The following is a 26,573-nucleotide window of genomic DNA, read 5'->3' as shown; positions in this document are numbered from 1 at the left end:
TGACAGAAAGACGATGATCGTGTCTTAAACTTTTCATTCTACAAGCCTCTTCAGCACGGTATTAACGCAGCGTCATCGACTGCAGAAAGAAAACGATTCGGTTGCTTGGTGAACGATTTTTTGCCCAGATAATCGTAGAAATGTTGTTCCTGTTTCTTCTTTTCCGAAAGATTTGCCGTAGTCTTTGCTTTCATAAAGTAATAAAGTCGGTTACTCGTATCTCATTTCCCGAATAAAATTCTTTCCGAACTATTATCATTCTATGGGGACTGATTTACGTTTGAAATATTATTGGCTAATTACCGGCGAGTCAATCGTAGTATTTAAAGAGGGCGGAGAAAGTGGTCTGGGAAAATTGTTCACCCGGTATTGTAGCGTGAAAATTCTACGCTCGTCTAGAAACCAAAGCGTTTGCAAATACCGTGGTAAAAGCCCCGAGGCGGAAAAATACGGGAAAGTCGGACTTCCATTAGGGATGTTTCGCCGCGTATAAATAATGGACAATAGCGCTTGCTTCCATCATTCGAGTTTGATCGTTCACAAGTAGCATTTCAATTCTGACAACATGCACGCGTTCAGGATATTCCTAGTAGTGGTAAGTACAGAAAGTTTTAAAACTACGAGTACTGTAAACAATAATTTTTGCGATTAATCTGAAAGTTGAGTCATCAAGTACCGTCAGATCGACACGAAATTGGTCCATCTTGCATTTTTCCAACAGTGCTGGTGTTGGAATTAGAAAAAACTAATCCATTTCGTCGTCTAACTTTGTTCTTTTTCTGTCGTCCAACCAGGTGGTAGTTATGGTCGTGACGTCCGAGGGATTCGCGATTTTAGGAGCGAAGAAAGTACTGTTCAAAAAGGTGAAAGCAGTGAAGCTTGGCTTTCTGGCAGACGCCAAGTTGGCGGCATTGAAGTTCAAGGCAGGAGCCAAGCTGAAGAAGGCAGCGATCCTTGATACGTTCAAGGCTCTGGCCAAAGCGAAGGTGGGTCTAATCGGTGGAGTGAAGGCGGCTAAGCTGAAGTTCCTGGCTGGATTAGCGGCCATAAAGCTTGCGAAATTGGCGGCGGTTAAGGCAGCGAAGCTCACCTTCTTCAAGTCGCTTGTCGCGGCCAAAGTGGCGGAAAAAATAGTCTTCGACGGCGGTGCCGCGCTCCTTGACAGTGCGAAAAAAGTCGTCAAGGGTGGTCTTGGAGGCGTTTTTAAAGGCGATCTCAAGAAAGAAAAATACGTCGAGGACAAGAAGGGAAAAACCTTCCTCGAAGGAATCGGCGGTCTTTTCGGAGGTATCGGCGGCACCGGTGGTCTATTTGGCGGAAGTGGCGGCATCGGCGGTCTCTTCGGCGGAAAAGGCGACTATGGCGGTAACCCCTTCAGCTCGATCTTCGGGAACATTCTTCTGAACGCGTTTAACGGAGGAGCATATGCCCGCGTCGACAACAGACCCAAGGTTGACATCAGCGACATTATTTCAGGCATATCCGGTCTCGGCCGACTTCCGTCCCTCATTTCTACCTCCAACAAACCCGCCATCAATATCCAGACCTACCAGACTAACTCGGCACCTGCTTTCGTCCAGACCTACGAACACCCTCCCCCTGTTTTGACCAGCTTCTCGCCTCCGGTCGTCTCCTACACTCCCGAGCACTCCTTTGCTCCTGAACACACTCACTCGTCTCCTCCGGAGCACTCCTTTGTTCCTGAAGACATTTACTCGTCTCCTCCGGAGCACTCCTTTGTTCCGGAACACACTTACGGAGCTCCTCCGGAGCACTCATATTCGGCTCCAGCCACCGTCTACGGCCCCCCAAGCCACTCTTACTCTCCACCCTCAACGAGCTACGGAGTACCAGAATATTAGATTTAATAGTTAATTATACAATAATACACCGTTGAGATACTGTTTACTTGTACCCATGTTTTGTAAATAAAATCTATTTAATATCAAAGATAGCAGCGTTTTCTTTCCTATTCGAAGCTTGTTCCTCCTTTAAACCGGGAGTTCTTTGTCAAATTTACCGCTCAACGCCAGCAGATAGGCAACCGAAGCTACATCTTGGATGTACAGTAGCAACGCAACGCCGACAGATAGGCAACCGAAGCTCATTTTTTATTAGCAGTTTGCCTATCTGCTGGCGCTTTACCAAGATTCCCGGTGCATCGATCGATGGCCTCTTTTGGCTGCAGACTTTATTGCTTTACCAGCTCATCGTTATTAAAAATCATTTTAATGATCTAGAGATAAAACGAACATCAATAGTGATTAATGATGCTAATTTATTTCTACAACTTCTGATTGATACATCAGTTTTTCGTTGTTGCAACAGAGTGTTCAAGAACTTGAATAGCGCCTGTCTCGCTGATCAATATACATCCCTGGTAAGTCTTTTTTTGTACAAGTTTTTTTACACATCGCATGTCGATACAATGAATTGTCTGCGTTGTTTCCTTTTCACCGGTCAAAATATCGAATATTAATTAAATTGAACAGCTCCATAAATCAGCCGACCTTTGATCGCAATGTGAATTGATCGCGTGAGTGTAGATCATAAGAGAGGGTGAGTGTGAGAGTGCTTGTACATGGGAATAAATTGTGAAGTGACATTAACGGAATTTTCGCTACAACCGAATTGCTATTTGGTTAATTGATTCAATAACGAGTTTTTATTTTTGTTTGCCCTGCCGCATATCTTTAATGTTGTAAAATTATTCGAATCCGGTATAAGTGCCAAAAAATTCCGCAGTTTTTATTTTCCATATAAGACTAGTATTTGCTACGCTCCTGTACTATTTATGTTATGTTCATTACTACAAACCACACTATGTTCCCTGTATGCTGATTATCATCCGTTATACGTGCAAATAATTTCCCCGGCTATACTGCAATTTCTTGCAAGGCTATTAAAGCTAAAAACAAGGTAAACAATAATCTTCAATTCGATTCTTCAATACCACGATATTCATGAACTTGAGTATCGCATGTCTACCATGACACATCTGCCCGTAGTTCGTGTTTAGATGTCAGAGGTGACCTGTTGTAATTGTAAATGAAGGATGACTTGCGTTGTATTATTAGCGAATACCAATTTGAATATCCTCAAGTACTCGATAGCCCAATTTCTACCTTATTGTCCGAATGAATTTCAGTGGAATTTAGATAATTCAAAGCTCCAAAGAAGATAGTGAAACAACTTTGATGAAACGAGAAACCTTGAGACGAATTATCCGAGTACCGAGTACCGAGTGGTGCAATTAACGCCACGCGCCTCCTCAGTATTTTAACAAGAGAAATCTCGTTGTAATTAAAGACAACGATGTATGCAGCCGTTTGAACCGGGCTTTAAAATCGTCGAACACATCCCTGGGCCTCAATTTTGCCAACTGAAAAAACGATGCGAACTCGCAAAGTTGCGGTACACACTCGTTGTTAAGCGCAAGGTCCGGTTCGGTATAAGAAGGCTTCCAGCGCCATTCTCCAATTCAGTCAGGTGTCATTGGTTACAGGCATTGGATCATCCTTATCTCTGTGACGTCGATTAAAGTCCCATTTGGCGTAAGATCGTTGTTACGAAATTCAGTGTGACATCCGGCAAAGACATAAATCGTTAAGTGACTAGGCAGATTCGCGCCTAAGCGATGCGTTTCGTTCTGATCCTCGTAGCCGTCCTGACAATTTCGTCTCACGCGGCAGCCCAAATCATCTTGGGAACCTTCGGTCTCAAAAATTTAATCCATGGTCGAGATCGGCATACAGACAGACGGAGTGACGATCGGCGAAACGGTCTACTACCCAACATATTAACAGTGAAAAGGGTGATCACCCATGATCGCAACCACGGAAGAAATGATCACGTACGTATTTATTTGTTTGTTCTCCTTTAGGCTAATTTCTTCACTTTCTCCGTCACAGATTCTCGCCAACCTTTAATTTTCTCTATCTCAGAACCGGCACCATATGCAATCAGATAATCATCCGGATCGACGATATTCGAACCTGTGTCCTTGCCCGATTGACTCTCCCGGAAACCAATGGATTCATCAACGTCCACCACCGTCTCAATACCCTGAACAATACTACAACGACTACGACCAGGGCATGAAAGGTCCTTATTCCAACCAGTTCTATGACGATTGGAACGGTCAGCAGCGTCCGGGACCACGTCCTCCATCCCCACATCACCATGGACCTCCACCTCCTCCACCACCGTATAATAGACCTGGTCCACCTCCACCATCACCTTATAACAGACCTGGTCTGCCACCGCGACCAGATTATACTAGACCTCGTCCAGAACCACAACCAAATTACAACAGACCTGGGCCATGGCCGCAGCCAGATTATAACAGACCTGGTCCAGAACCACAATCGAATTACAACAGACCTGGTCCAGAACCACAACCAAATTACAACAGACCTGGTTCAGAACCACAGCCAGATTATAACAGACCTGGTCCAGAACCACAACCAAGTTACAACAGACCTGCTCCAGAACCACAACCAAGTTACAACAGACCTGATCCAGAACCACAGCCAGATTATAACAAACCTGAACTATCAACACCGCGTCCACCGACACCATCACCTTCATCAAATGGCGTAACGGCGGACAAGACAGAAATCGCAGGAGCGACGACAGAGACTTCAACAGCGGTTGAGTTCATTAAAGGGCCTCACATTCCGAGTACTTCTTTAGAAAATCCAGAGCCTTTTACAGAGCTTGAGGTTTCAAGTTCATCTTCGGTAGGACCAGAGCCTTCGGTAGATCATACAAACGGAAGCGAGAAGGGAGCGACTGAAAGCTCAGTTCAGAGCCAGTCGACGACGGAATTCGATTGGAATAATTACTTCCCTCAAGTTTCGGTTGACAATCCTGGTGGTGCTGGAGTTATTGATATCAGAGGAGATTTTAGGTAGATGATTATTGGACCAGTAAGCCGGTTAATGGAAAATACGCGGAAGCAGGTATAGGTGAATTTTGCAAGCAGAATTCTCGGTCTTTGGACACTAGTTTTGAAAGTGAAATCATGATTCAACTGTTTTTGCCATTAATTTTTTCGAGAAAAAATAACGACGGATGTTTTGTGTTCATTGGAATTATGATTCTGGGAATCATGTGAAGTTCCAGGTTGTTCACGGCAGGCATTTAGTTTCTGTATCTCAGGTGTATAAAATGTTTCCGGAACACATTTTCCACGATATTGGCGAAATTTCAACCGATTCCATTTATTTTATCACCAAAGACTTGGATCTGATTGCTATACTTCAGGCAGGTTCGAAAAACGTATTTTTATTACCGAAAATTCACCTTGAGTGTAATTGACTCGTACGCATTATTATGACTTATCATTAAGGTGAAGCTCTAGTGAATTTGCGCTAATGAATCTTTGACGTTTACCACGCTCTTTGACATTCGATTACAAATAAATTGCAATCGATTGAATCAAACAAAAACCACCGCGAACAGGGGATTCAAGAAATCTAAATCACCGGAGCTCAATTTCCTCACAAATTAGTCGTGGAATTTTTATTCCACTGCAACCTCAACCAAAGTCTTGTAAAATAGGGTATGTAACTTTACATATTATAATTATTCACGGGGTGTTATATGTTAATAGAGGAGTGTACTCGTAGTTTGAATTAAATTTTTTACTGTTCAAGGTTTATCATTGCGTGACCAAATCCTATCCTCTGTGTCATAATCGCATAAAATTCCCACTTAAAATAAAATAAAAATAAATAACATATGAAATTTCATTTCCGCCTGCAAGACGGCAACCCGATTCACGCATCATTTATTGCACGTTGTAAAATTATCTCCAATTTCGATTCTTCACCACCGAGAGACGTTAACGTGCGTTAAAATCTCAATCTTAATCACAGACGAGGAGTAAATAAAAAATATTTACTTCTGACATTTAAAAACCTGTTAATCAATCGAATTGTAAGCGAAGGCATTTTTTACACGAACGTAATTACATTTAAACGCGAGTTCATCGTCGCGAATAGATGGCAAATTCTTTACATTTAGATCGTAGCATGATTTTCGCACATCGGAGATCGCGAGCCGAATAGAGAAGAACCACAGGTATTTGCTATTCAGCCATTTACAAGTAACACGCTGTCAAGTATTGTTCGTCAAAGTGATTAGCATGGATTTGCAATTATAATAAGCACATCTGGCAATAGGCTACTTCGGTTCTACGAAGCCCTGACGAAACGAGTCTTAACCGAATTATCGAGAATAAGGCACGTTGAATATTTCCGATAACACCTTAGAGTGGTTCGAAAATTTATTTAATAGTGAACGCCAGCTTGACAGCAGCTCAGTCCTAATATACGTTCAATTTTTCGGGGGTCACTAGCCTTTCATTTAAACGCATGCGGCAATAGTTGAGTTCATGCAGGTATAGGCCATTCCACAAACGATTCCGATCGGCGATCTGCGTTTCTATATTTTCCACAAACTTTAAAATCCATCGATACATTCGCAGAGAAAATCGTTTCGCAAATTTTCGATCCAACACCGTTTCATTGCAGCTTCTTTTTTCTTTTTTAATTTTTCTTTTTTTTTTAAGTACGTGACTTGGATCTAACAAGTATGCATAAATTGTAGAAAAAATTTGAGTATCTATCGGAAAAATCAAAGAACACGAAATCCACCTAATTGACAGGGAATTATCCATACTACTTCGCTCAAGCCTTGAGGCGTCATAAGGGGACGCATGGATTTCACAACCGCAAAGAAGATGGTAAAAAAAGGTAATAGATTTGAGCCACAGCCACAGCAGCATTGACCATGCAGTTGCGCAATTTGACCAAGAGTAAGCCGCTCTGTCCACTGCAGATGTTACGACGAAACTGTACCGGGTGACCGTATTTACATTTTATACCGCCTAGACCAGCAAAACGAAAATTCGACTGCGAATCGCGAAAAGAGAATTTGGCTACAAGCAAGGAACCGCTTTTTGTCCTATGTTTTCTCTGACAGGGACGAGGTAAAAATGAATTTGATATTTCGGTCGAATAAGTTACACGGAGAGACGATTGAGTATATAATTGTCATTTTTTTTAGATGAAGAAGATCGAGAAGTTGGAGGGTTTGAACAACGGACCCGCGTTATAAAAATGGGTGCCCATTACACTGGTCTGCAAAAAAAAGAATCTACCTTTATTTCCCCTTCTTATTATCACGTGTAATTATAATAAATTTGACGCTCTCGATTCGAAATTTAGTGATAAAAAATATGTATCGTGTATACCTTTCGTGTGATGTTTTTTTTTTTTTTGTTGTTTAATAAAACGTTATTTTTGCTCGACAAATTGTAATCGAACACTAACGATGGCAACGATATTAAAAAGTTTGAACACTGAAATGGTCAGAAGATTTATCAGCTAGTATGATTCCAGTTATTTTTTAGCTTCCTTTCTTTGCACATAATCGATTGGCGTTTTAGGGCGAATCGGCCAACAAAAATCTGCAAGCATTACTTCTGACCATTTTCCGTTCCACCGTCTTTCCGTGTGCAATACGTCCTGGGTTTACTGTTTAAACAGATCAAAGTAGTGCAAGTGCAAAAACAAAACGCAACAAAGTATGAATTTTGAAGAATAAAAAATAAAAAAAAATAAATAAATATGTAAAAATAAAATAAAAATTATATCACGTAACATACAAGTGACAGTAAAAATCGATAGCAGATGTAGTTTAATTTTTTTTTTTTTTCGTGTTATTATTGCGCGCAGTTTTAACATACACCGCAAGTCAACGCAATGGGAGATAATAAAAGTTTATAGACTCGTGGTTCCCGGTAGTGCGTTTGAAGGCAATTAGAAGAATTCGGTTGCACAACATCTTAACTGTGAGCCGAGCATCCCGGCGATGCATATTGCCGAGGAGTATATAAGATGCAGCACAGACTCCTGCCCTTCAAATCTCTGCCTGATCTCCTTGGCAGTGTTTGTGCATACCTTGAAAACACGGGATAAATTTTCACCTCGGTAGTAAGGAAAAACGTTCAAATAATCAGTGCTTGTCGTCGAAATGAAGCTCTTCCGTTACACGGTGAGTTATTTTTCCGTTTGGTATCGTCATTTTCCCTTTAACGAAACCTTGGAGTAGGGAAAAAGTGCACCATTTGTTACCCTCGTTGTAATATCGTTACGTAGGTATTTAACAGTTCAATTCTCAATCTCCTCAATCACCCGATTGACGACAAAAATCACACTCTGACCAAGGTTTATAGAATCCAGAATCTTTAGAGTCTAGTGTATTTACGAAGATCGTGGAAACCTCTTCATCATTTGTGGATATAACCTCCGACTAGACATAAAGGTGATCAAAAGCGATACGTTTTATGATCTACTATCGACGAAGAACAATCCATTCAATTCCATTACATTTTTCACAACTCTTTTCCATGGCTAAATTCACCTCAAACGGTGCTATTAAGGCGTCCAAACCCGGTAAATCTTATGTTCTACTATTGATGAAAAACAATCCATTCAATTCCATTCCATTTTCCACACCTTTTTCCATGGCTAAATTGACGTCAAATGGTGCTATTAAGGTGCCCAAAACCAATCGGCCAGTTCCAGTCCATTTTCAAAACTTCTCACAATTGAAACAACTCTTGGTTCGTTGACCTCGGCAGATCATCGTGCTGCTCGCCATCGGCTTCTCGAACGCTTTTCCAACATGGGGAATCGGCGTATCACCCCCGAGGGGTCCAGGATGGAGTCCTGCAGCTGCTTCGGGCTTGTACACCGGTTGGAATCCTTACCCAGGAGGATACGGATACGCCGGTGGAATTCCTTCGTACGTCGGTGCTTATTCCGCCAGTCCATCCTACCCTGGATACACGCCTGGCCTCTATGGTCTGAATTACCTCAACCTGCGGGGCTAAAGCCTTCCTCAATAGCTAAAAGAAGCCGGTCAATGTTGTCAATGACGATGGATCGGTCTAAGCCATGTTCTTGTCACTTCCTGCTAACTGGTCGAAACGAGGGACCGTTTTTCTGCACCGTTATCGTACCAATCACATGCGTGAAACTTGACTGACATGCATAGAATATAGGTACAATGTTAATATTATAATCGTGTAAACTTCAGCATGCCGATAATTGTGTTGATATATCTCAAGTTTGTAAATAAATATGAATGTACGCTTTACGTGTATTTATAACAAGTTATTGAAAAATTATATTACGTCATATATATATATATATATATATATATATATATATATATATATATATATATATATATATATATATATATATATATATATATATATATAATAAAAAGTACATATAGATATGTTAAAATCGACGTCAAGGTGGAGAATTGCATTCCGATATTGGTTGAATAGTTTATCGTTAAATGCGTGCGGAAGATATGCGAGGTCCGTTTAGAAGAAGAAACAATAGGGATAACAGTAACGTGGGTATCCAAAACCATATCCATATCCTAGTCCTCCGAATCCGCCACCCCTGCGGAAACCTCCTCCTCGACCGCGACCACCATGACCACCAAAGCCATGGCGACCACCGTGACCACCGCCATGACCAAAGCCATGACCACCGGCGTGACCACCGCCATGACCTCCACCTCCTCCACGTTGATGCGATACGGTGATCAGATCAGGGGTCAAGAGAATGCAGCAAATGCCGATCTGGTATAACGAAGGTAGTTTTTAAGAGGTGGATGTTGACAGTGATTGTCGAGTAATCGATGCAGAGTTCAATGGTCGAGGACACGTACATACGTCACAAACGATTATACGAAATTGCGGTTAATTGAGCCTAATGGTTTTCAAAAGTTACTCAAGTTCCAATTCTATCGGGAAAAACCTCGTGGGCGTAAAAACGATACTTCAAATCTGTGTTATTATTATAGAGAAATAATGGAAATTACTCACAATTACCAACGACAGGTTCATGATGGATGATCGACTTCGAATTCACACTGCGACTCCTGAAGCGAACGAGCGATATCTTCCGCGTCTCGCTCCTTTCCAACGACTGACTTCGGCTGCGGAAATTTTTTTCGAACAAGAGGATAAATAAAGTATCGTTCAACAGACCTCAGAGCGTCACTTGTGTTTGCTTGGAGGCGGGAATCGTTAACAAGATCTGCAAATCGGTCGATTTATCGCGTAAGATTCCACCTCTGGAGACGCAATATCGTAACGAGAAAGATACATTAAGACGCGTAGATTAATTTTCACTGGAATATGACGTGCGTTTAACCGTTAACCGATTATTATTATACCACCCTTTGTTACAGCCGAACGATTCCGCTCTGTGTACCAAACTCAACTGAGTGTGTGATATGGTTTTGAGATCTCGATTCTGTACCACTTTCTTGGGTTATTGATCGACTGGCAACTGGAAAGGTTTACGACGCTGACATTGAAATGAATCTGTTTATCAACAAGTTTGAAGATTCTCGGTGCGTTTCGCGTCGGGTGGCACAATGATACGGTAATTTTCAATGGCGGTGTACGAGAAGAGTGTAAAAACAACACGAAAGTGCGATTGAAGATCGGCTGATTAAACCTGTCAGCGACCTTATTAAGGTTAATGTACCAGTTATTGACCTTTATTCATCGTATCTGTTTGATCCTGGGTTCTAATATTGCAAAAAATTAAATTTGTAGTGTCTAATCCTCTAGCAATTGGTTTTAGTCATCGAGAAATTCAGAATTACTACCGTGAATTTATAATTTTGGATAATAAACGGGTCAATAATTGGATCTAAACTTGTCGATAATTGGTACAATTACCTTACCGACGGCTAACTTGTTTTTTTAGCCGTCCGAAACAAAATGACTTGCAATCTCTATCACGTTGGCTGCATCGCCAGTGTCATTGTCACACGATTCGTGTAGAATCGAACTCGCATTTTGTTTCGGAACGAAAACAAGTTAGCCGGTAGCCTAAAGCATTAATGAACATTACTGTATATTATACACGCACTAATTTTTTTGGTTACTTAGAATGGAAAATCATCTTGTTACAAGCATTTAACACACTCGGTGAAATGATCGTGCTAATCATTCCTTGTGTATTTTCTTTTTCGCACTCTTGAGATCAGAGTTTATATCAGGATTGTTGATCGTTGTTACACCGCGTTCTGCTGTGCACAGATTTTCATCAAATTCTTCCTGGATAGAATTGCGAATGGTGTGGAATAATTATCAAAGGCAATCTCGCATCTCCAAGTCCAGCAATTTATTAATAAATAGTTGCCCTGAAGTTAAAATATATAGTTTCAGGGCAATGATAAAGTGCAATTAGTCAATTTCCTGCAAACCGTAGAAAATTTACAATTAAGAAAAATCTTATGCTACTCAACTGGGAGTTTTTCGATCCATTTTTGCATACTGCCTATTTTTCTGTCAATTTTTGATCGCTAAAAACTCTTCATTTGAGAGACAATGTCTAGGTTCTGATCTATGAATCGTTTTCTTTCGTGAAATTCTTACCTTCCCTTATTGCGTACAATTTTTTTTTGGTCTGAATCAGCAAAGATTTATAATTACATCGATATTTTTGTTTCGGAAAAATCAAAGCCCTGATCTTTTACTCGACTCGATAAATTACAAGAATTAAAAACTTTTCGATCTTTGTGCTTACGACGAAAAAGGTTGTTATTTTAGCCATTAGACTTCCAAGCAGCTTCCGATAATTATTGACACTTTACATTTTTGTTTAGTTAACGGTTTAGTTTCACGTGGACAGAAGATGTACATAAATTGATATTCTTTATTCATTCACATTCACAATTAGCGACGGTACAAAACAGTAAGAAAGAATATCGTAATAAAAAATTTCTATAACTAAAACTAAATATTTTCTTATTCAAATGATAACACAAGTATGTAAATATCTCTCTCTCTCTCTCTGTTGGCAAAACGTAAAGTCTTCATTTAAAAAATTGACTGAACAGGAAAATAAATGGAGGATTTAAAAACGACGTGTAATAAACGCGTTTCGGGATCGATACCTTCAGTCTAAAAACTTCGACGAGTCCAAGCGAAAAACGATCCATGAAAAAAATGCAGAACACGCACATCCGACAGAACTGATCAAGATGTATGCCAGATTCCAGTTCAATGAACGAGACTGAGTCGTACACCAGCAAAATGTCCGGGTCTTCGTTTTGGAGTCAGACGATTTTGCGCGGCAGGTCTTCTCCTCCTCTGATTCTGTCCGTTTGTAAAATCGAGAGTCGAAACTCCGAGGATGATGAAAATGATCCAAAAAATCTGGGAATCGGATCACGATTCGTGAATCGATTATTTTACACGGTAATATTTTCGGCAAGCGAATAAAGTGAAGAGAAGAAAAATGGGTTTACGTTGTACTCACAGTGTTGAAATTCATCGCGTCGTTCTTTGGCAAATAATAGGTGGACAAAAAAATTTTCCCGAACGTTTCCTGCCGAAGTTGCCCGTCCTCTAGTCCGAGCTTTTAAAAAGTAATCTTCCCGCTTGCAGGCAGCTCGGTTTTAATGCATATATAACCCCGTGAAAAACTTGCTAATAATATTATAATTTGTTAGGCAAATGGAAAGCGGGTCGCCGATAGAAAGAATATAATGAGAGAAAGTCGATGACAGCTTTCGAAAAATGATATCAAAGAAGGAAGTCACGTGTTGGAATCATCTTCTTTTCATAGTTTTTAGAATTGGGTCGATTCAATTTACAGAGGAAATGTTTTTTTTTTGCAAGGAAACGATCAATATCGTCGAAAGCTAAACACCTGGCATCGATAGCTGTAGTGTAAGATCGAGCTTCTGAAAAGCATCAAATGTCCATAAATCTGAAGCTCGTCTTTGAGTACGATGAAATTTATCGAGAGATCCATAAAACTCCAGTAACGAGACCATAAATCCTAGATGCGATGACTTCTCTCTGTTCGTGTTTGACCCGTTTAAACGTTTCTCATCTACGATTTTACACGTTGAAAGAAAAATTTCCAGCTAGACTTGTCGCTCGATGAGTTTCAACGCAGCGTTGAAGGATTAAATATGTTTTCACTGAACTATTTTTAACTCCTTGCCAATTGCAGTAGAACTGAAAATCGTTTTTGCCTGCGAATCGAATTCAGATACAATTGCATAGAAATTTCACGTTGATCAATGTTGTATTAACCGTTTCAGCTATTCAGAATCTTCGCCGATGCCGTAACGACTTATGTGAAAAATTCTGCATTGTTGTTATTCTCATTCTTACTCAGCCTTCGAATCGTCGATAAATGAAAACCTAACGTAACGCATACTAGGAATTTACTGCGGATCGTTAAAGCTTCTTGGTACGATTACGGAAACGCAATCTCGATCCTTGGAAAACGATCGTCGAACGAGCTTTCACGAGCTTTAGATCTCCACACGCAACGGCCAGTAAGTCTTTGACGAATCTTTTTAACAGACTGTTGAAATTTTATTGCGAAGTTGAAACGATTTTCGCGCGATCATTCGTTTTCAATTATGTTCTGAAAAGTGATATTCGTGAAAATATCGATGACGATCTCGTCGGTAAAAAAAAAAAATCGACAGACACTTTTTATTAATTCGATTATACAAAATGGAGCTTACGAATATAATAATTTAACAAATCCTGAAGAAATTAATAAAAATGACCAACGAACCGACTTGAAAATAGATTGGACGGTTGAAATTTTTTGCACGTACGATTCAGGTTCCGAAAAATTCGCTTTGGATTCGTTAGGATAATTTATCGTTCATCATGCGGTACAAACATCTGGTTTAGTAGTAACAATAATACGGATTATAGTAGCAGTACGGAGGATATGCTCCGTAAAGTCCAAGACCCAAAAATCCGACCCCGCCTCCAATTCCGAATCCTGGTCCAACGAATCTTCCGCCTCTTCCAAAACCTGGTCTTCCAAATCCTCCGGCTCGACCAAATCCTCCACCAAATCCTCCACCGAATCCTCTACCGAACCCTCCGCCAGGTCCGTGTTGACATGACACCGGATTGGGGGTGAAAAAAATGCAGCCAATGACGAGCTGGAAATAAATTGTTCACTCTTATTGTCGTTTGTGAGAAGAGAGAAAAAAAAAAGACCTGCTGCAATTTGCGAATAAGAAATATCGAATAAAAAGTCACGAACTAAATCACGGACTAACTCTCCAATGACATGTCAATGATTAGGTTTCATGGTGTTCGGTGAAAAATGCGTGAAAAAGTTCAAGAAAATTTCCAGATCATCAAAGCACATTGAAAATAAAATATTTACAGGAGTTTTTAAAGGACGAGCAAAATTCAAGGACATTTACAGGACCACTCAGGACGTCGTGGGTTTACATGAAATTGCAATGTCCGATTATATCGCGGTGAAAAAATTATCTCGTTATTTAAATCCGCAGGAGAATTTACTCACAATAATTATCGATAGATTCATGACGATGTATGTTAAAAGGTCTTTGAAATACGACGATAATACGAGTATTGCTTTTTTCCTTTTTTTTTTTTATTTCTCGCGAAGATCGAAGAATTCGCAATCGATCGATCACTGATTCACTGGATCTATCTTCCGCCCAGCTCTGATCCTTCCTCATTGACGACTAAACGCATCGAGTTCGAATTATTGGGTAATAAGCTGGCAGGTTTTGCTGTACAGTCGAGTCGCTAATTCGACCTGCAAATGACAAATCGGTAGTGCGATTCCGTCACTGTCCTTGTATTCCTGTCGCCGATCGAGTAACGAAAAATGCAAACAATACCTTACACGGTGTCGGGAATCCCCGGGGTCAATGACGCTGACAAATCGTATCCAAGTTTGTTTTTTTTTTTTTTTACCTATCTTCCATTCAAATTTTGCAGATCGTTGGTATCTTTAATTTTGTCCAAAAGTAACGGTCATTAGTCTGAATTTTTTGCGGTTTTCAAGGAATTTTTTACAAAAATACATCAGAAAACAAATTCTGAATTTTGAAGAATAAACAGAAACAATCGTATCATGGAAGGTATACGTGACAGCAAGAAACGGAAAGCAGATATAGTTTCAGTACGTCAAAATCTTCATATTTAGAACGTTTTTTTTTTTTAAGTAAGAGGATTTCGTTGCAGACTTGTGTGATAGAAAAAAAATTCATCACGGATCAAAGATCTTCAAGTATAAACGCAGATCGTGTTCGTGACGAATTGTACAAAAAAAGGTGAAAGATATATATATATATATATATATATATGTGCATGTTTGCACAGAATTTAAGTAAGAATACATAAACAAATTTCCGTACGTGTCATGCATAAGAACGCCACGGTTCCATATCCGATTAGCATCAATTTAGCGAATTACCTTTTACCTTCGTCTGGACCTTACATTGCACAGTGTCACTAATTATATTAAGAAGAAGAAGTGGAAGTTGATACGTTTTTCGAGGAGCTATCGACGTGGTTGTAAAAAATAAATGCGGACAAGAATTTGGTCGATTGTTTTTATTTAATAAAAAATATTCTTATAATATTACATATTCAACGGCGTAATCATTATCATCATCATTATTCGAGTACACAATTGCTGACTGAGAAAAATTTCATTTGTTACGGTAACTAGAAAAATTGAGTAAAACCGGTATCGTTAAAAAAACTGTTTGAGTATTGTTGGAGTTACGAAAAACAAGGTACGGGTAACAATTTTACGCTATCGTCGGTCAATTTATTGTTGCACGAGCATTAAATTTTCGCAACAGTTGCAAGAAAATCTAGCAACGGCGATCGTAACGAGAAAGAATATTAACGGATACCAGACTTTCCGGTAACAGCTAGAAAACTAATTTTCATTTTCTACCTAGAACTATATTTTTCGATTGTGGTTAAAAAAAATGAAAATAGTTAAGGACTGAACGGTAACAGGAACTAAAAAATTTCTCGCAGTGCTGTACGTGACAACGTGTAATGTTTGCATATCGATTTTTTCACACATTATTCCTCATTTCACGATCTTTTTTCAACAATATCTGTAGACATATCCAAACGACCGGTAAAACGGCGAACAGTATGGACTTGGCGGTGGTGGCGGGGGCGGCGGGGGCGGGGGGCCAAAAGGACCGCCAAAACCTCCGAAGCCAAGACCTGGTCCCCCAAATCCGCCGAATCCAAATTGGCAGAACACGAGGTCGAAGGTGAATACGAGAAAGATCAACAGCTGAATAGCAGGAAAAAATGCAACAATTATATACATATAAATAAAGGTTTTCATTTGTTACTCGTGAAAATTTACTCTCGTCTTTTTTACGTTAATAATTTTTTCCGTCTTCAAGTTTGAAATAAAAAACACACACTTTATCTGACAAAACTATTTTTTCATTTAATAATAATTATGGAATAATTGTGGAAGACATAAATATTTGACATGTAAAACCCAGACTCAAAATTCCTTTTTACCGGTGTTGTAAGCAATTTATAAAAATAAATAATAAATTTTCCGAAAAATTGTACAATGAACGATTACAACGGAATAAAAAAAAAATATTTTACATCATTTATCGGAACTGGATTGATCTTTGTTTTTTTTTTTTTACTTTTGGCAGCTTATACGAGAGAAATCGGTCTGAGTTGTTAAAATTTGTTAATATGTAGCAACGTACCAGAATTTGTCGATTCATAATTAATTGAACAGTGTTACAGAGTGAGATATTTAGGGAGGCTCTTATTTATCGTCGCTGTGTATTCTTCTCCGATGTTAAACCGACTGAGCTTTGGTGTCCAAGTACGCCACAATTTATACCGGCATTCAGGATGATGTATCTACTAATATTTTCAGCAAATATGTGATTATTTTTCGGACACGGTCAAAGAGGCATTTGCATTTACGTATGTATTACACGTTGACTTATGAATATGAATTTATGACGTTATTCACCTTATTCTAAAGATTCAAATATCCGCGCCGGTATTCCCATCATGATTGTTTATTTAATATCTTGTGAATGAACAAAGATTTGCCGTATTCCATCGCGAAAGAATTAAAGCCACAAGCGTGATTAATATACCGATGTCTCGTTCGAAAATCGTAATGTGATTCGAGAATATGTCACTGTTTTTTCTTTTTTTTTTTTTTTTGTCTCCAAGCTTGCTATACTGACTCGGTGATTTCGACGCTGCGATTACCGCAGAATAGATGTGAGCAAAAAAGAAACGAAAATTTACATAATCACGTTGAGTTAAGAAAATGAACACTGAACGCCAAAATGAAGAATCTTTGTTCATTATTTACACGGTATATATAGGGCGTTCTCCGCTAAGACTTCAGAAATCAAAAGAAAAAAATGACCAGCCTCTCGGAATCGTAAAGTTTGAGCTTTAAATGACAAAAAACATACCGTAATTGATAATAATCAGATTTTTTGTATTTTTTTTTTCTCAAAGTATAGTTAAAAACAAAAAATTAAAAAAAAAAAAATAATCGAACGTCTCGTTTGGTCCATTTTTGAAGTTGTGAATTTTCTAAACAAAAAAAATTCCAAAATTTATATCTCTCGAACACGTCAACGAAACAAAATCGAAAAAAATCGTGAAAGCTACACTAATTAGGTGTAATCGCCCGTAAAATTTTTGATGAAATAAAAAATTGAATTACGATATAAATTAAGCATGATTTGGGGAAAATAATTATCACTCAGATTTGGTTGAACAGAAAACTTTAATACTCCTCAATCGGTACGAATGTCCATTTTTAAATTATCATAATTACGTGTAACAGGGTGGAAATCTCATTCTCGAGATATTCACACAACGGGAAAATAAACGAAAGAGTTAATAACAATTGACTGTGAGTGTTTCAGGATCGATGCGAAGCCCTTCCTCAATCCAAATCTCCGATAAATCCAAGCCAAAGTAGCGCGTAATCGTCGTATAACAAGCATTTCGCACAGAATCGATGTTGGATTTTCAGTGAACCAGCCTGATTCTCACTCCCGAAAAATGCCCCGGACGACGAGTTCGAGCCGCCGAACGAAGTCCAGATTGTCTTCTACGTTGGCCTTGTCCGTTTATCGGATCGACCATCGATGAAATGCCAAGCACGAGAACCAGGATCCAGAAGAACTGTGGATTTCGATAAGCCTGGGTAAATATTACGCCACTTTTCTCGAGTAACAAGAAAACAATTGAAGGGGGGGAGGAAACGGTTGAAAAAGTGGATGAAAATTTGGAATTAGTAAATCGATGATCCATAACTTAATTTTATTTCAAATTATGTAGATCGAGTTTCATTCGTGTAATTTTTTTTTCCATGTAAATTAATTAATAGGAAGCATTGTTATCAATTGATCATTTCGCTCGCTGACACATTTTGGCTCAACGGTTGATTTTCGAATTTATTTAAAATTCGAAGGCAGTATTCATGAATAGTTCGTCTGCTTTGCCAAGTTTGAAGTTTCACTTGTTTTTTATCTACAAACAAAATGGCGACTGTTTGCAGATATTGATGATTCGATTTTTCGTCTAATACTTACGGTTTCTTGTGTGTTCGATTGACGAAGAGACATAATAATTGGGAAAATAAGCGGGATCTTGGCAAAGAGGATAAATTATTCAAAAAGGTAAAGTGAATCTTTTTGTGACGTTTTTGAGATATCGTGGTCAACGAAACGGTCGACTTTGTTGACGATAACAATGCTTTCTGTGAATTGATTCTGATGAAAAAATGATGTAAATGAAACTCGATTGGTATGATTTTTATGAAAACAAACCCAATTCGAATCGAACAATCGGTTGTCGATACATAATTTCCCAAAATTCAACCGACGTCTACGTAGATTTGAACGTAGTTCAGAAGGAACGAACGATTAGTTTTGCTGATCCGGATATTTTGAGTGATAATAATATATTTGTAGCAACATATCAGCATGATTGTACTTACGAAGTTGAAATTCATCACGAAAGTTGATATTAGACGGTAACCAGACACTTGAGAAAATTCAAACGATCTATCGCTGAGTTCTCCTTTTTCAAAAGTAATATCTTAGCTCGGTTGCTGATGTTTTTATACACCGATCACCCCGGAGATAAAATGCGTTAATTTTATCAATTCATTGTGCAAATATAGAGGAATAGATGTGTTTTGATAATTTTGAATTACGTGTACGTCAGGTAGTTGAAACCCAAATGATGTAACATCGAGAAGTAGTACGGTAGACAAACAAGAAAATATATGAATGACGGGGGTCGTTTGAACAGCGTAGAATTGAGTCGCTTTTTATCACATAATAACGTTTCGCACTTTTGACGTGAAGGAATATTAGCAGCGAATAACGTCAGAGATTCTGCATTTGGTCCGATTGCGTGTTTCTCACATAATTCTACCCCCGTGTTTCGTCACCTAATAACGTATCCGCGGTGTTTATTATATTCTATTCGCATCTTTCCGGGTTTAAGACATTAGCAGATGTTTACGAATTAGGAACTTTAGCGGTGATGATAAAAATAAGAAAAAAAAGTCATAATAAACAAATATAAGTAAATCGTCAATTTTAAACTTCTATTGGACAGCAAATCGCCGGACAATTTATTCAGTAAGCACATAACTCTGTTCGATTCGCATGGGTAGCTCTGTTTCTCAAAAATATACTTATATAATACGCAATTAAACTATAAACAATTATAATTAAGGTAATGATAAATCGATATTTAATTTGCTTTTTTTTTTCCTTTTATTATAAATGTATCAATCTATTTTTTCAACGAATTATTATATAATGACTATGAAGATTTATCATCGTAGAATATACATATGTGTAATCGTAACTTCAAGACTTACAACAGGCTAACAGGTGAAAAAAATATAACTATATCATAGAGCAGTTTTGAATTGAAATATATGTATAGGAAAGAACGCGCAGGTTAAATTTTTCTAACAGTCTTATCATACTATCAATTATTTTTAGAGCAATTATAAAATAATTTTAGTTGCGCGAATGACGGATGAGCATAGGTTTTTTTATAAACTATAAATTAACGCGGAACTTGTATGGCTAGATTGACTTTTATGTGTTGCTTATAAAGTTTTGAAACCTTTTTCAGTGTTTGAGTACCGGTAATGCATACAAGAATAGCGATCAGACAAAATGGAGACAGAAGACAAATTGACATCAGGTACTTCAACATTAAGTTTGCTAAAAAAGAGAGTAACAGTTACTTGACTAACAGTTTCAATTTATGCGGTTATTATATTATTTTTTATTTATTTATATGCCAGATTATAATTTAGGCAACGATTTGTTTCGATTTTAACCCATCAATTTAGAGATAGACAAGTATGTAAATTTTACACTTGGCATTTGCAAACAAAAATATTGAAATTAGAACATTTTCTGATTTCAATCGAACTTTTATTTGACAACGAAGTAATCACTCCAGTTTCATCTGATTCCGGTTTCTACTGCCAGCAGATATTTGGGATTCCGTTAGCACAAAACTGGACGATATAAACGATCAAAATATTACATTGCCTATCACTGCAGTGGTTTCATTTTTCGGTTTCCTATTTTCTTTTAAAAACACGTGCAAACTTATCAACGCAAAAATAATATTTATATGAGCAACCTCTCACTATCTCGTATAAGAATAGTAATAGCTGCACCAATATTGATAATAATAATAATGCTGGGACTTACAAGATGTTGACATTATAAAATAACATAAAATTAAAAGTAATCGAAAATTATCATCCACAGCTTAACACATGTAACATGAAAACAATGTATATTTGTGAATACTTATCGAGTACAGGATTTTTTTTAGTTAAAGATATATAAAAAAAAAGAGGGCGAATAAATAAAATATTGAATCTTTCATATAATTAGAAAATTGACCGATCTCTCGTTGCCGACTATTTCTGGTGAGATCACGTTCTTCTGATGTGTATCTAAAAAAAATATTACAACAAGTTATTGTATATTTGTATAGTTATATATAGTTATATATGTTCATTAAACTAACCGGCAAAATGTGACCGTTGGCTATATCTTGATGGGGTCCCTTAGAAGCTTGCGGCAACATAGGCATCAGCGTTCTTGCGTCGATTTTTAGGTGTGGATTTTTTTTTAAAATCTCTTTTTCCGCAGCTTTTGCAACTACTCGAACAGTCTCTGCGTTCAATACTTTGTTATCACTCCACAACGGGCAGCTGTAAGAAATTACGTCAAATATTTACCATTATAAAGTGAAACTTTTCTTAACGGACTCTTCCCAATAACGGATTCCTCTTTACAATGGACAGTTTAAAAATCTCCAGCAGCCCAATTTACACGTTAACTTTGTTCTGAATAACGGACAATATTTTTAGTCCCAAAGATGTTCGCTATTGGGAAGTTTGACCGTAGACGTAAACGAAGCGAGCAATTCTTATTGTTCATGGCTGAGAAGAAGAGATTATATTTAGGAATCGACAAAGATTTCAATTGATACGATAAAAATAGGTAATACTCACAGATCGGCGCGATCGGAACCTTGTCCGTTAAAGTGTTTGTAATCTTTGACAGGTTCTCCGCATATGTAACAGGTCGTCGCTCCACATGGACAGGTCATCTTGTTGCATCCTTCATCCTTGAAAAATGGACGGCTGCATTTGTAACACTTCCTGACTAATGCCTCCGTCATTTTCTCTTCGAGATAATGCCTGGCCTCTTCGCCTTTGGTTACTTCGTCACATCGCAGAGGTACGTGATTTACTTCCTTGCAAAGCCTGATTGACATAATGAACGTGCATTTAAAAAGTGCCCTAAGCGTGTGCGCGTCAAGTTGTCATTGAAAATTTGTTGAAAGCGTACTGACCGACAGGTTTCTTTCATACACTCGGGGTTCAGGCATTTGAAAACTTTGTCTTCAGGCGGTGGTATGGAAGCAAAATGGCAGAATGGGCAGGAGATCAGCCCTTCCAATCCTGCGGCTTTGACTTCCTCTTCCTGCCGCTTTCGAAGCAGTATACTAAACATGGTAGGTTCCAGGACTTTCTGAAGAACCGGCAGTGTGAATTCACCCTTGCATTCCATGAAACATGGGAAATGCGTTTGTCCTTCACCTATTTTAGTAGCCGATCCCAGCTTTATGCAACTTTTACAAAATATGTGCCCTTCACTGCATGTCGAACACTTTGAGGGCATGCACTCTGCTTCGAAACAACATTGACATTCCAACAGCTCGTGATTTGCCTGTAAGTGAATGTCGTTAACTCGGTTAATGATCCACACATTACTGATTTGTAATTTTCAGGAATATTCCGTGCATCGATATTGGGCCAAGATTTTATTAAACCGAGTTACCTTCAGTCTTTTAAACTCTTCCTTCTCTTGCCATTTTTGTTTCTTCATGTACTCCTTTATCGCTATCTTGTGACGTATGAAAGCAAACTCTTGCAGCAATGGAATATCTTCGGTAGGAATTAGTTTGTCCCCCCGTTTGGTCTTCATATCCGGGCCTATGATTGTAAGTTCTTTGGCGGCCAAACTTATGTGATATGGGTGCTTTGGAGATTTGTATGCTCTCTGTATTGTGGTAACCTGAATTACAGTACTTGAATTAAGTAGGTATCAAAAGAACAAAAAAATTACCATGAATTTAATATTCGAGATCGTCTCGGTGAATAATAATTAATAATTGTTCTTTGAATGATGTTTATAACTCCGCAGAATACAAAATAAAAGCATACCTTGTTCAATCTGAAAAGAGATTTCAGAAACTCGAAAGCGATGACGTTGTATTTGTAAATCCGTTTACTATCCTCAAAATGGGCGAAGGGATCTGGAAATATCTCAAGAAATTTTTCCATGCAAAAATCCTCGGTGTACTGACGTATTTGTTCAGTAATTTTTATTTTCTTTTGATAATCAGCCATTGTCGGATAATCGGGCACTTCAAGATTTGCCTGGACAAAATTTTTCATAGCCTCAGGATCATTGTAGTATCTTTCTGCTATGTCTCTCAAATACTCTGGGTGAGCGTCAGGAAATATTCCTTGAAGATTTTCGTATTGAGTATCGGGATTCAACTCCTGTGGCTCTGGATCAGGATTGACAATGCGAGGATATCTGGACCCATTCACCAGCAAGATTTCAACGACGTATTCCAAGTTCTGGTTCTTTGCTTTGGCCTCGTTACACAAATCTGCTATATGGTTCGGATCGACGTCTGGAAAAATGTTGATCAACGGATTGAACAACTCCTTGGGTGGTTGAACATCGGATTTCTCACCCTGACGAACCCTGATAGCAGGTTCAACTTGTTCTGCTCCCAGAGTACTATTAGGCAAAGGATTAATGCTTGGCACGTCAGGACTTCTGGCAGGTAGAGAAACTTGAGGCTTTCTTTGTTCATCTGTCAGATGATTGGTATGGGTTACCAAATCTACCTGCTTCTGCAATATTGCTGTATTTTTCAGTGAAAGTTCAACTTCTTGTAGCATTTCGACTACAAGATTTCCCTGAGGCGGTGCCACCTGCGGCAACTGTGTTTTCCTACTCTCAACTTTCGGCAGTGCGACACCATTCACCTGACGATCATTGCTCTTCATTTTATGTGCTGGAGGAAACATTATAACGTCAGGTTCGGGCTTGGGACGAACGCGACTTCGGGACTTTACACTAGAATCGGAAAAATTAGCATCGTTGCGATGATGGTTTATTTTGATTGTTTTAGAGTTCGTTGAAGCGGCCGGCATTTCAGTGACAACCTTTCTTTTCAGCGAATCATTCTGGTCTTCCAGCACCGTAGATTTTGTTCCTGTGGATTTTTTTGATATAGCGCCAGTATTTTTGCTACTAACAGATGCAGTTGATAGGTCAACATAATGTGGAAAAAAGCTTTTTGTCAAATTTTCGAATTCATCGATCAAAGTTTTTGGCTTTTTAGCTTGTTCATCTTCTGCTTGGCGCTTTAAATGGTTGAGTTTGCTGGGTTGCAGGATGATGCCAGATTTCGGCATTAAAGGCCGTGGAATCTGTGGATGTGAGCTAGAATTCGCAAATGGCAGTTTTGCTGGTTGCACAGTGTTTTTTGAAGCATGAAGAAGTTTTAGTTTGGCTGGTTTCACTATCCCATTTCTTTGTGGTTCTATTAATTCTGTTTTTGGTGCTTCCATTGAAGTTGCAGTCGTCTCCTTGATTTCTTTATTGCACGTCCATTCGTCCTGTAAGAACTTCTTAACAGAAGACGGATTGGCATCCTCCTTCAGTTTACGTTTCGTACAAAGAATTGGCAGTGGTCTTTCAGCGGGCAGTAAATCCCATAGCACTAATTCAATTCTATTGCTAGCTTCGATATTTTTAATCAAAAGCGACATTATTTGCTTCTCAGAATAACCAGGTAGAACAGTTTTTATTGAGTTCAAATCACGGATCATCGTAGCATCATTGTGTGGCGTATTATTTGCAGCAGGTAAATTGCGCTCTTTGTACGCTTGCGATCTCTTCTTGATTGTCAATTTCTCACTCATAGTCTTAGTGGGATTGACATCTGTCTTATCTTCGCATACTTGGGCCATGCGAGCATCGAAATCTGTGTAGTACGAATCTTTGCTGCACCCGGGTTTTGGACTGCTTGATTTTTCCTCAATCACATCTCTCTCAAGAGGTACAGAGTCATATTTTGTGACAGAAGTAAGAATGTTTTGATCGAGTATTTCACTATCTTCCAAGTTATTATTGGGATCATTATTATTCTCCTCAAGCATTTCCTCGATACGATTTTCACCCTGCCCGAAATGGGATGCTTCAGTGTTTTGGTGTTGGAAATTCGGAAACACAGCTTCATCGGTCAGTCTCAAAATTGGATTAGGAGGTGTCGATACTATGTCACGTGACTCATCAAATTCTTCAAAATTATCTGATTCAACTAGTCTATAATAATCATCGTCCATCTCGACCTCAGAGTCTGACTCTGAATTGTTTTCATCAATTTCCTCACCTTTGCTATCGAACATATCTTTTGAACTATCAACGGCACCTTCTCTTTGTGTTTTTGTTTCCGCAAGGCCATCTTTGGTAGGATCCAGAACAGATTTAGTTAAACCAGTAGAAAGGTCATCTGCCATTTCTATTTCCATCTCTCCAGCGTCTTGATTCGCTGCTTCGTTCTCTACAGCTGATTTCTCCACCTTACAATTTGCCTTTTTTTTCAAATTTTCATGTATTTCTTTGGTCGCTTTCGGTCTTTTATGATCATAATTGACCTTCTCAGCGCACCGTAACATTTCCGGTTCGCGATTTATAACTTTCGGCATGTCTTTGTTGATCTGACAGTTCTCGAGGTCTAATACTTCCGGCTCGTTCGAACCCTTGGCCAGAAGTACGGGGCGAATAATTTTGTGCTCAATGATTTCTATGTCGTCGCTTGAATGTGTGATGTCAATCTCAGTCGAGGGGCAGGTAAAAACTCCCGAGCGGTTAGAACGGTCTTCGCGCTGGGTCGAGGTGCCAGCCTTTATGGCCCAGGGGTTCATTAGAAGATCAGGTTCTGGTCTGCTCCGCGATTTCATGAGTATTTTAACGACTGCTTCGGTTGTTTTGTAAACTTCGAGTAGTTCGAAAATGCGATTTCCATCAACGGGCTCGAGACTATGAGAGGCTAGGATATTCTGGACCTCTTCAATGTTTTCAAAAATACCGTGAAACATGGTGGCTTGTGTACACAGGAATAAACGACGATCAATGTGCGGATGGATGCATCGCTTATCTATAAGGAAAACAACAAGAGACGAGACAAAAATGAGAAACTACTAAAAATAAAACAAATTACTTAAAAATCTTTGTTTAAATTTTCACCGACGCAAAATACAACGAATATTATTTACTATGCGTTAAAATTCACCCTTTTGCTGTCAAACGAGGCCTTTGAACTCACCACATCATTCGGACGATTGAAAATGATCCTCTCTACTGATAAATTCTATCTTTTTCCGGGTAATTATCAGCGATTTGAACACTCATGCAACGGCAGCGGTTCGCAGATCTGTTGAAACATACTCAACGCACACATTTACACACATGTAACGAACTCTGTTTCCTAATAAATGCTACAAGAGCGTTTTCATTTGATAAAATAAGAAACGTCCCTCTCGCTGACCAATTAAATCACAAAACTGGCCGAGGAGAGTAGCGTCATAAGCCTGTGGCTTCAGCGTTCCGCTCTAACCATAGAGACATAATCCATAGAGTAGACAAGGAATCGGTAAAGAAGAAACGCAGCAGCACTCTGTGCCTATTTTCGTATGACTGGAGTTTCACGGGCGTCGAATTGATTCAACGACAAATTGACGCGACATCGCCACACCGTTACCGTCGAACATGGGTACCAACACAACGGCAGAATGCTAAACGTTCGAAACACGTAGTTAGGTCAGTGAATCTCAATTACATTTTTATTAGAAGAATTTAAACATCTAAAATTGTTGATTGTGAGCGTGAAAAAATGGAGAAAATGCAGAAGCGAGATGAAGTAAGTGACGGCGTATTCGGACTGCGTGAGATTGATTCCTGTCACAAAATTATGTTGATATAGTGCATCAAATCCATAGGGGTTGACTTTCTTTTGTTTGCGATTT

At 38.8% G+C, this 26,573-nt stretch overlaps 4 protein-coding genes and 3 long non-coding RNA genes across 11 annotated transcripts; 2 read left to right on the top strand and 5 right to left on the bottom strand.

Annotated features, from left to right (window-relative positions):
* The first annotated feature begins 534 nt into the window (after positions 1–534).
* Positions 535–1,913, top strand: LOC124182184. Its single transcript, XM_046569116.1, has 2 exons — positions 535–595; positions 795–1,913. The coding sequence occupies exons 1-2, from the start codon at positions 566–568 to the stop codon at positions 1,860–1,862; spliced, it is 1,098 nt and encodes a 365-aa protein (XP_046425072.1). The 5' UTR covers positions 535–565; the 3' UTR covers positions 1,863–1,913.
* A 1,559-nt stretch (positions 1,914–3,472) lies between these two features.
* Positions 3,473–5,663, top strand: LOC124183170 (extensin-like). Of its 3 annotated transcripts, none has more exons than XM_046571328.1 (3): positions 3,473–3,853; positions 3,945–4,386; positions 4,420–5,663. In XM_046571328.1, exons 1-3 carry the CDS (start codon positions 3,638–3,640, stop codon positions 4,914–4,916), a joined length of 1,155 nt encoding a protein of 384 aa, XP_046427284.1. In that variant the 5' UTR covers positions 3,473–3,637; the 3' UTR covers positions 4,917–5,663. The 3 variants fall into 3 exon arrangements, with proteins under 3 accessions (XP_046427284.1, XP_046427285.1, XP_046427283.1); XM_046571329.1 differs by having other exon boundaries at positions 3,945–4,503; positions 4,537–5,663; XM_046571327.1 differs by having other exon boundaries at positions 3,474–3,853; positions 3,945–5,663.
* A 3,626-nt stretch (positions 5,664–9,289) lies between these two features.
* On the bottom strand, positions 9,290–10,362 carry LOC124183173 (holotricin-3-like). The gene is made up of 2 exons (XM_046571332.1): positions 9,920–10,362; positions 9,290–9,673 (listed from the first exon to the last, which is right to left on the bottom strand). The coding sequence occupies exons 1-2, from the start codon at positions 9,938–9,940 to the stop codon at positions 9,410–9,412; spliced, it is 285 nt and encodes a 94-aa protein (XP_046427288.1). The 5' UTR covers positions 9,941–10,362; the 3' UTR covers positions 9,290–9,409.
* Positions 10,363–11,588: 1,226 nt separating this feature from the next.
* On the bottom strand, positions 11,589–14,679 carry LOC124183177. 2 transcript variants are annotated; one of them, XR_006870939.1, is made up of 3 exons: positions 14,412–14,630; positions 12,375–14,037; positions 11,589–12,271 (listed from the first exon to the last, which is right to left on the bottom strand). It is a non-coding gene; the product is annotated as an uncharacterized LOC124183177 (long non-coding RNA). The 2 variants fall into 2 exon arrangements; XR_006870938.1 differs by lacking the exon at positions 11,589–12,271 and having other exon boundaries at positions 13,704–14,037; positions 14,412–14,679.
* A 1,234-nt stretch (positions 14,680–15,913) lies between these two features.
* On the bottom strand, positions 15,914–16,911 carry LOC124183174. The gene is made up of 2 exons (XR_006870936.1): positions 16,624–16,911; positions 15,914–16,181 (listed from the first exon to the last, which is right to left on the bottom strand). It is a non-coding gene; the product is annotated as an uncharacterized LOC124183174 (long non-coding RNA).
* A 748-nt stretch (positions 16,912–17,659) lies between these two features.
* LOC124183176 lies at positions 17,660–19,293 on the bottom strand. Its single transcript, XR_006870937.1, has 2 exons — positions 18,900–19,293; positions 17,660–18,082 (listed from the first exon to the last, which is right to left on the bottom strand). It is a non-coding gene; the product is annotated as an uncharacterized LOC124183176 (long non-coding RNA).
* A 372-nt stretch (positions 19,294–19,665) lies between these two features.
* On the bottom strand, positions 19,666–26,103 carry LOC124183163. 2 transcript variants are annotated; one of them, XM_046571306.1, is made up of 7 exons: positions 25,841–26,103; positions 22,686–25,705; positions 22,300–22,536; positions 21,812–22,188; positions 21,468–21,722; positions 20,978–21,164; positions 19,666–20,903 (listed from the first exon to the last, which is right to left on the bottom strand). In XM_046571306.1, exons 2-7 carry the CDS (start codon positions 25,644–25,646, stop codon positions 20,883–20,885), a joined length of 4,038 nt encoding a protein of 1,345 aa, XP_046427262.1. In that variant the 5' UTR covers positions 25,647–25,705; positions 25,841–26,103; the 3' UTR covers positions 19,666–20,882. The 2 variants fall into 2 exon arrangements, with proteins under 2 accessions (XP_046427262.1, XP_046427261.1); XM_046571305.1 differs by having other exon boundaries at positions 25,874–26,103.
* Between the last annotated feature and the right edge of the window lie 470 nt (positions 26,104–26,573).

This window comes from Neodiprion fabricii, chromosome 5 (assembly GCF_021155785.1).
Source record: "Neodiprion fabricii isolate iyNeoFabr1 chromosome 5, iyNeoFabr1.1, whole genome shotgun sequence".
Classification (NCBI taxonomy): Eukaryota; Metazoa; Arthropoda; class Insecta; order Hymenoptera; family Diprionidae; genus Neodiprion; species Neodiprion fabricii.
Note: the sequence above shows the minus strand (reverse complement) of the source record. Positions and strands in the feature narration are given on the sequence as shown.

What these genes read in the sequence shown, in the direction of transcription:
- LOC124182184 (XM_046569116.1), top strand. Translation starts at nt 566, where the DNA reads ATGCACGCGTTCAGGATATTCCTAGTAGTG. An exon ending in TCAGGATATTCCTAGTAGTG is followed by an intron (nt 596 to 794) that starts GTAAGTACAGAA and finishes TCGTCCAACCAG; the next exon opens with GTGGTAGTTATGGTCGTGAC.
- LOC124183163 (XM_046571306.1), bottom strand. Translation starts at nt 25,646, where the DNA reads ATGTTTCACGGTATTTTTGAAAACATTGAAGAGGTCCAGAATATCCTA. An exon ending in AAGAGTTTAAAAGACTGAAG is followed by an intron (nt 22,189 to 22,299) that starts GTAACTCGGTTT and finishes ATTCACTTACAG; the next exon opens with GCAAATCACGAGCTGTTGGA. An exon ending in CCAACGGTCACATTTTGCCG is followed by an intron (nt 20,904 to 20,977) that starts GTTAGTTTAATG and finishes TATTTTTTTTAG; the next exon opens with ATACACATCAGAAGAACGTG.
- LOC124183173 (XM_046571332.1), bottom strand. Translation starts at nt 9,940, where the DNA reads ATGAACCTGTCGTTGGTAATT. An exon ending in TGAACCTGTCGTTGGTAATT is followed by an intron (nt 9,674 to 9,919) that starts GTGAGTAATTTC and finishes TCGTTATACCAG; the next exon opens with ATCGGCATTTGCTGCATTCT.
- LOC124183170 (XM_046571327.1), top strand. Translation starts at nt 3,638, where the DNA reads ATGCGTTTCGTTCTGATCCTCGTAGCCGTCCTGACAATTTCGTCTCAC. An exon ending in ACCACGGAAGAAATGATCAC is followed by an intron (nt 3,854 to 3,944) that starts GTACGTATTTAT and finishes TCTCTATCTCAG; the next exon opens with AACCGGCACCATATGCAATC.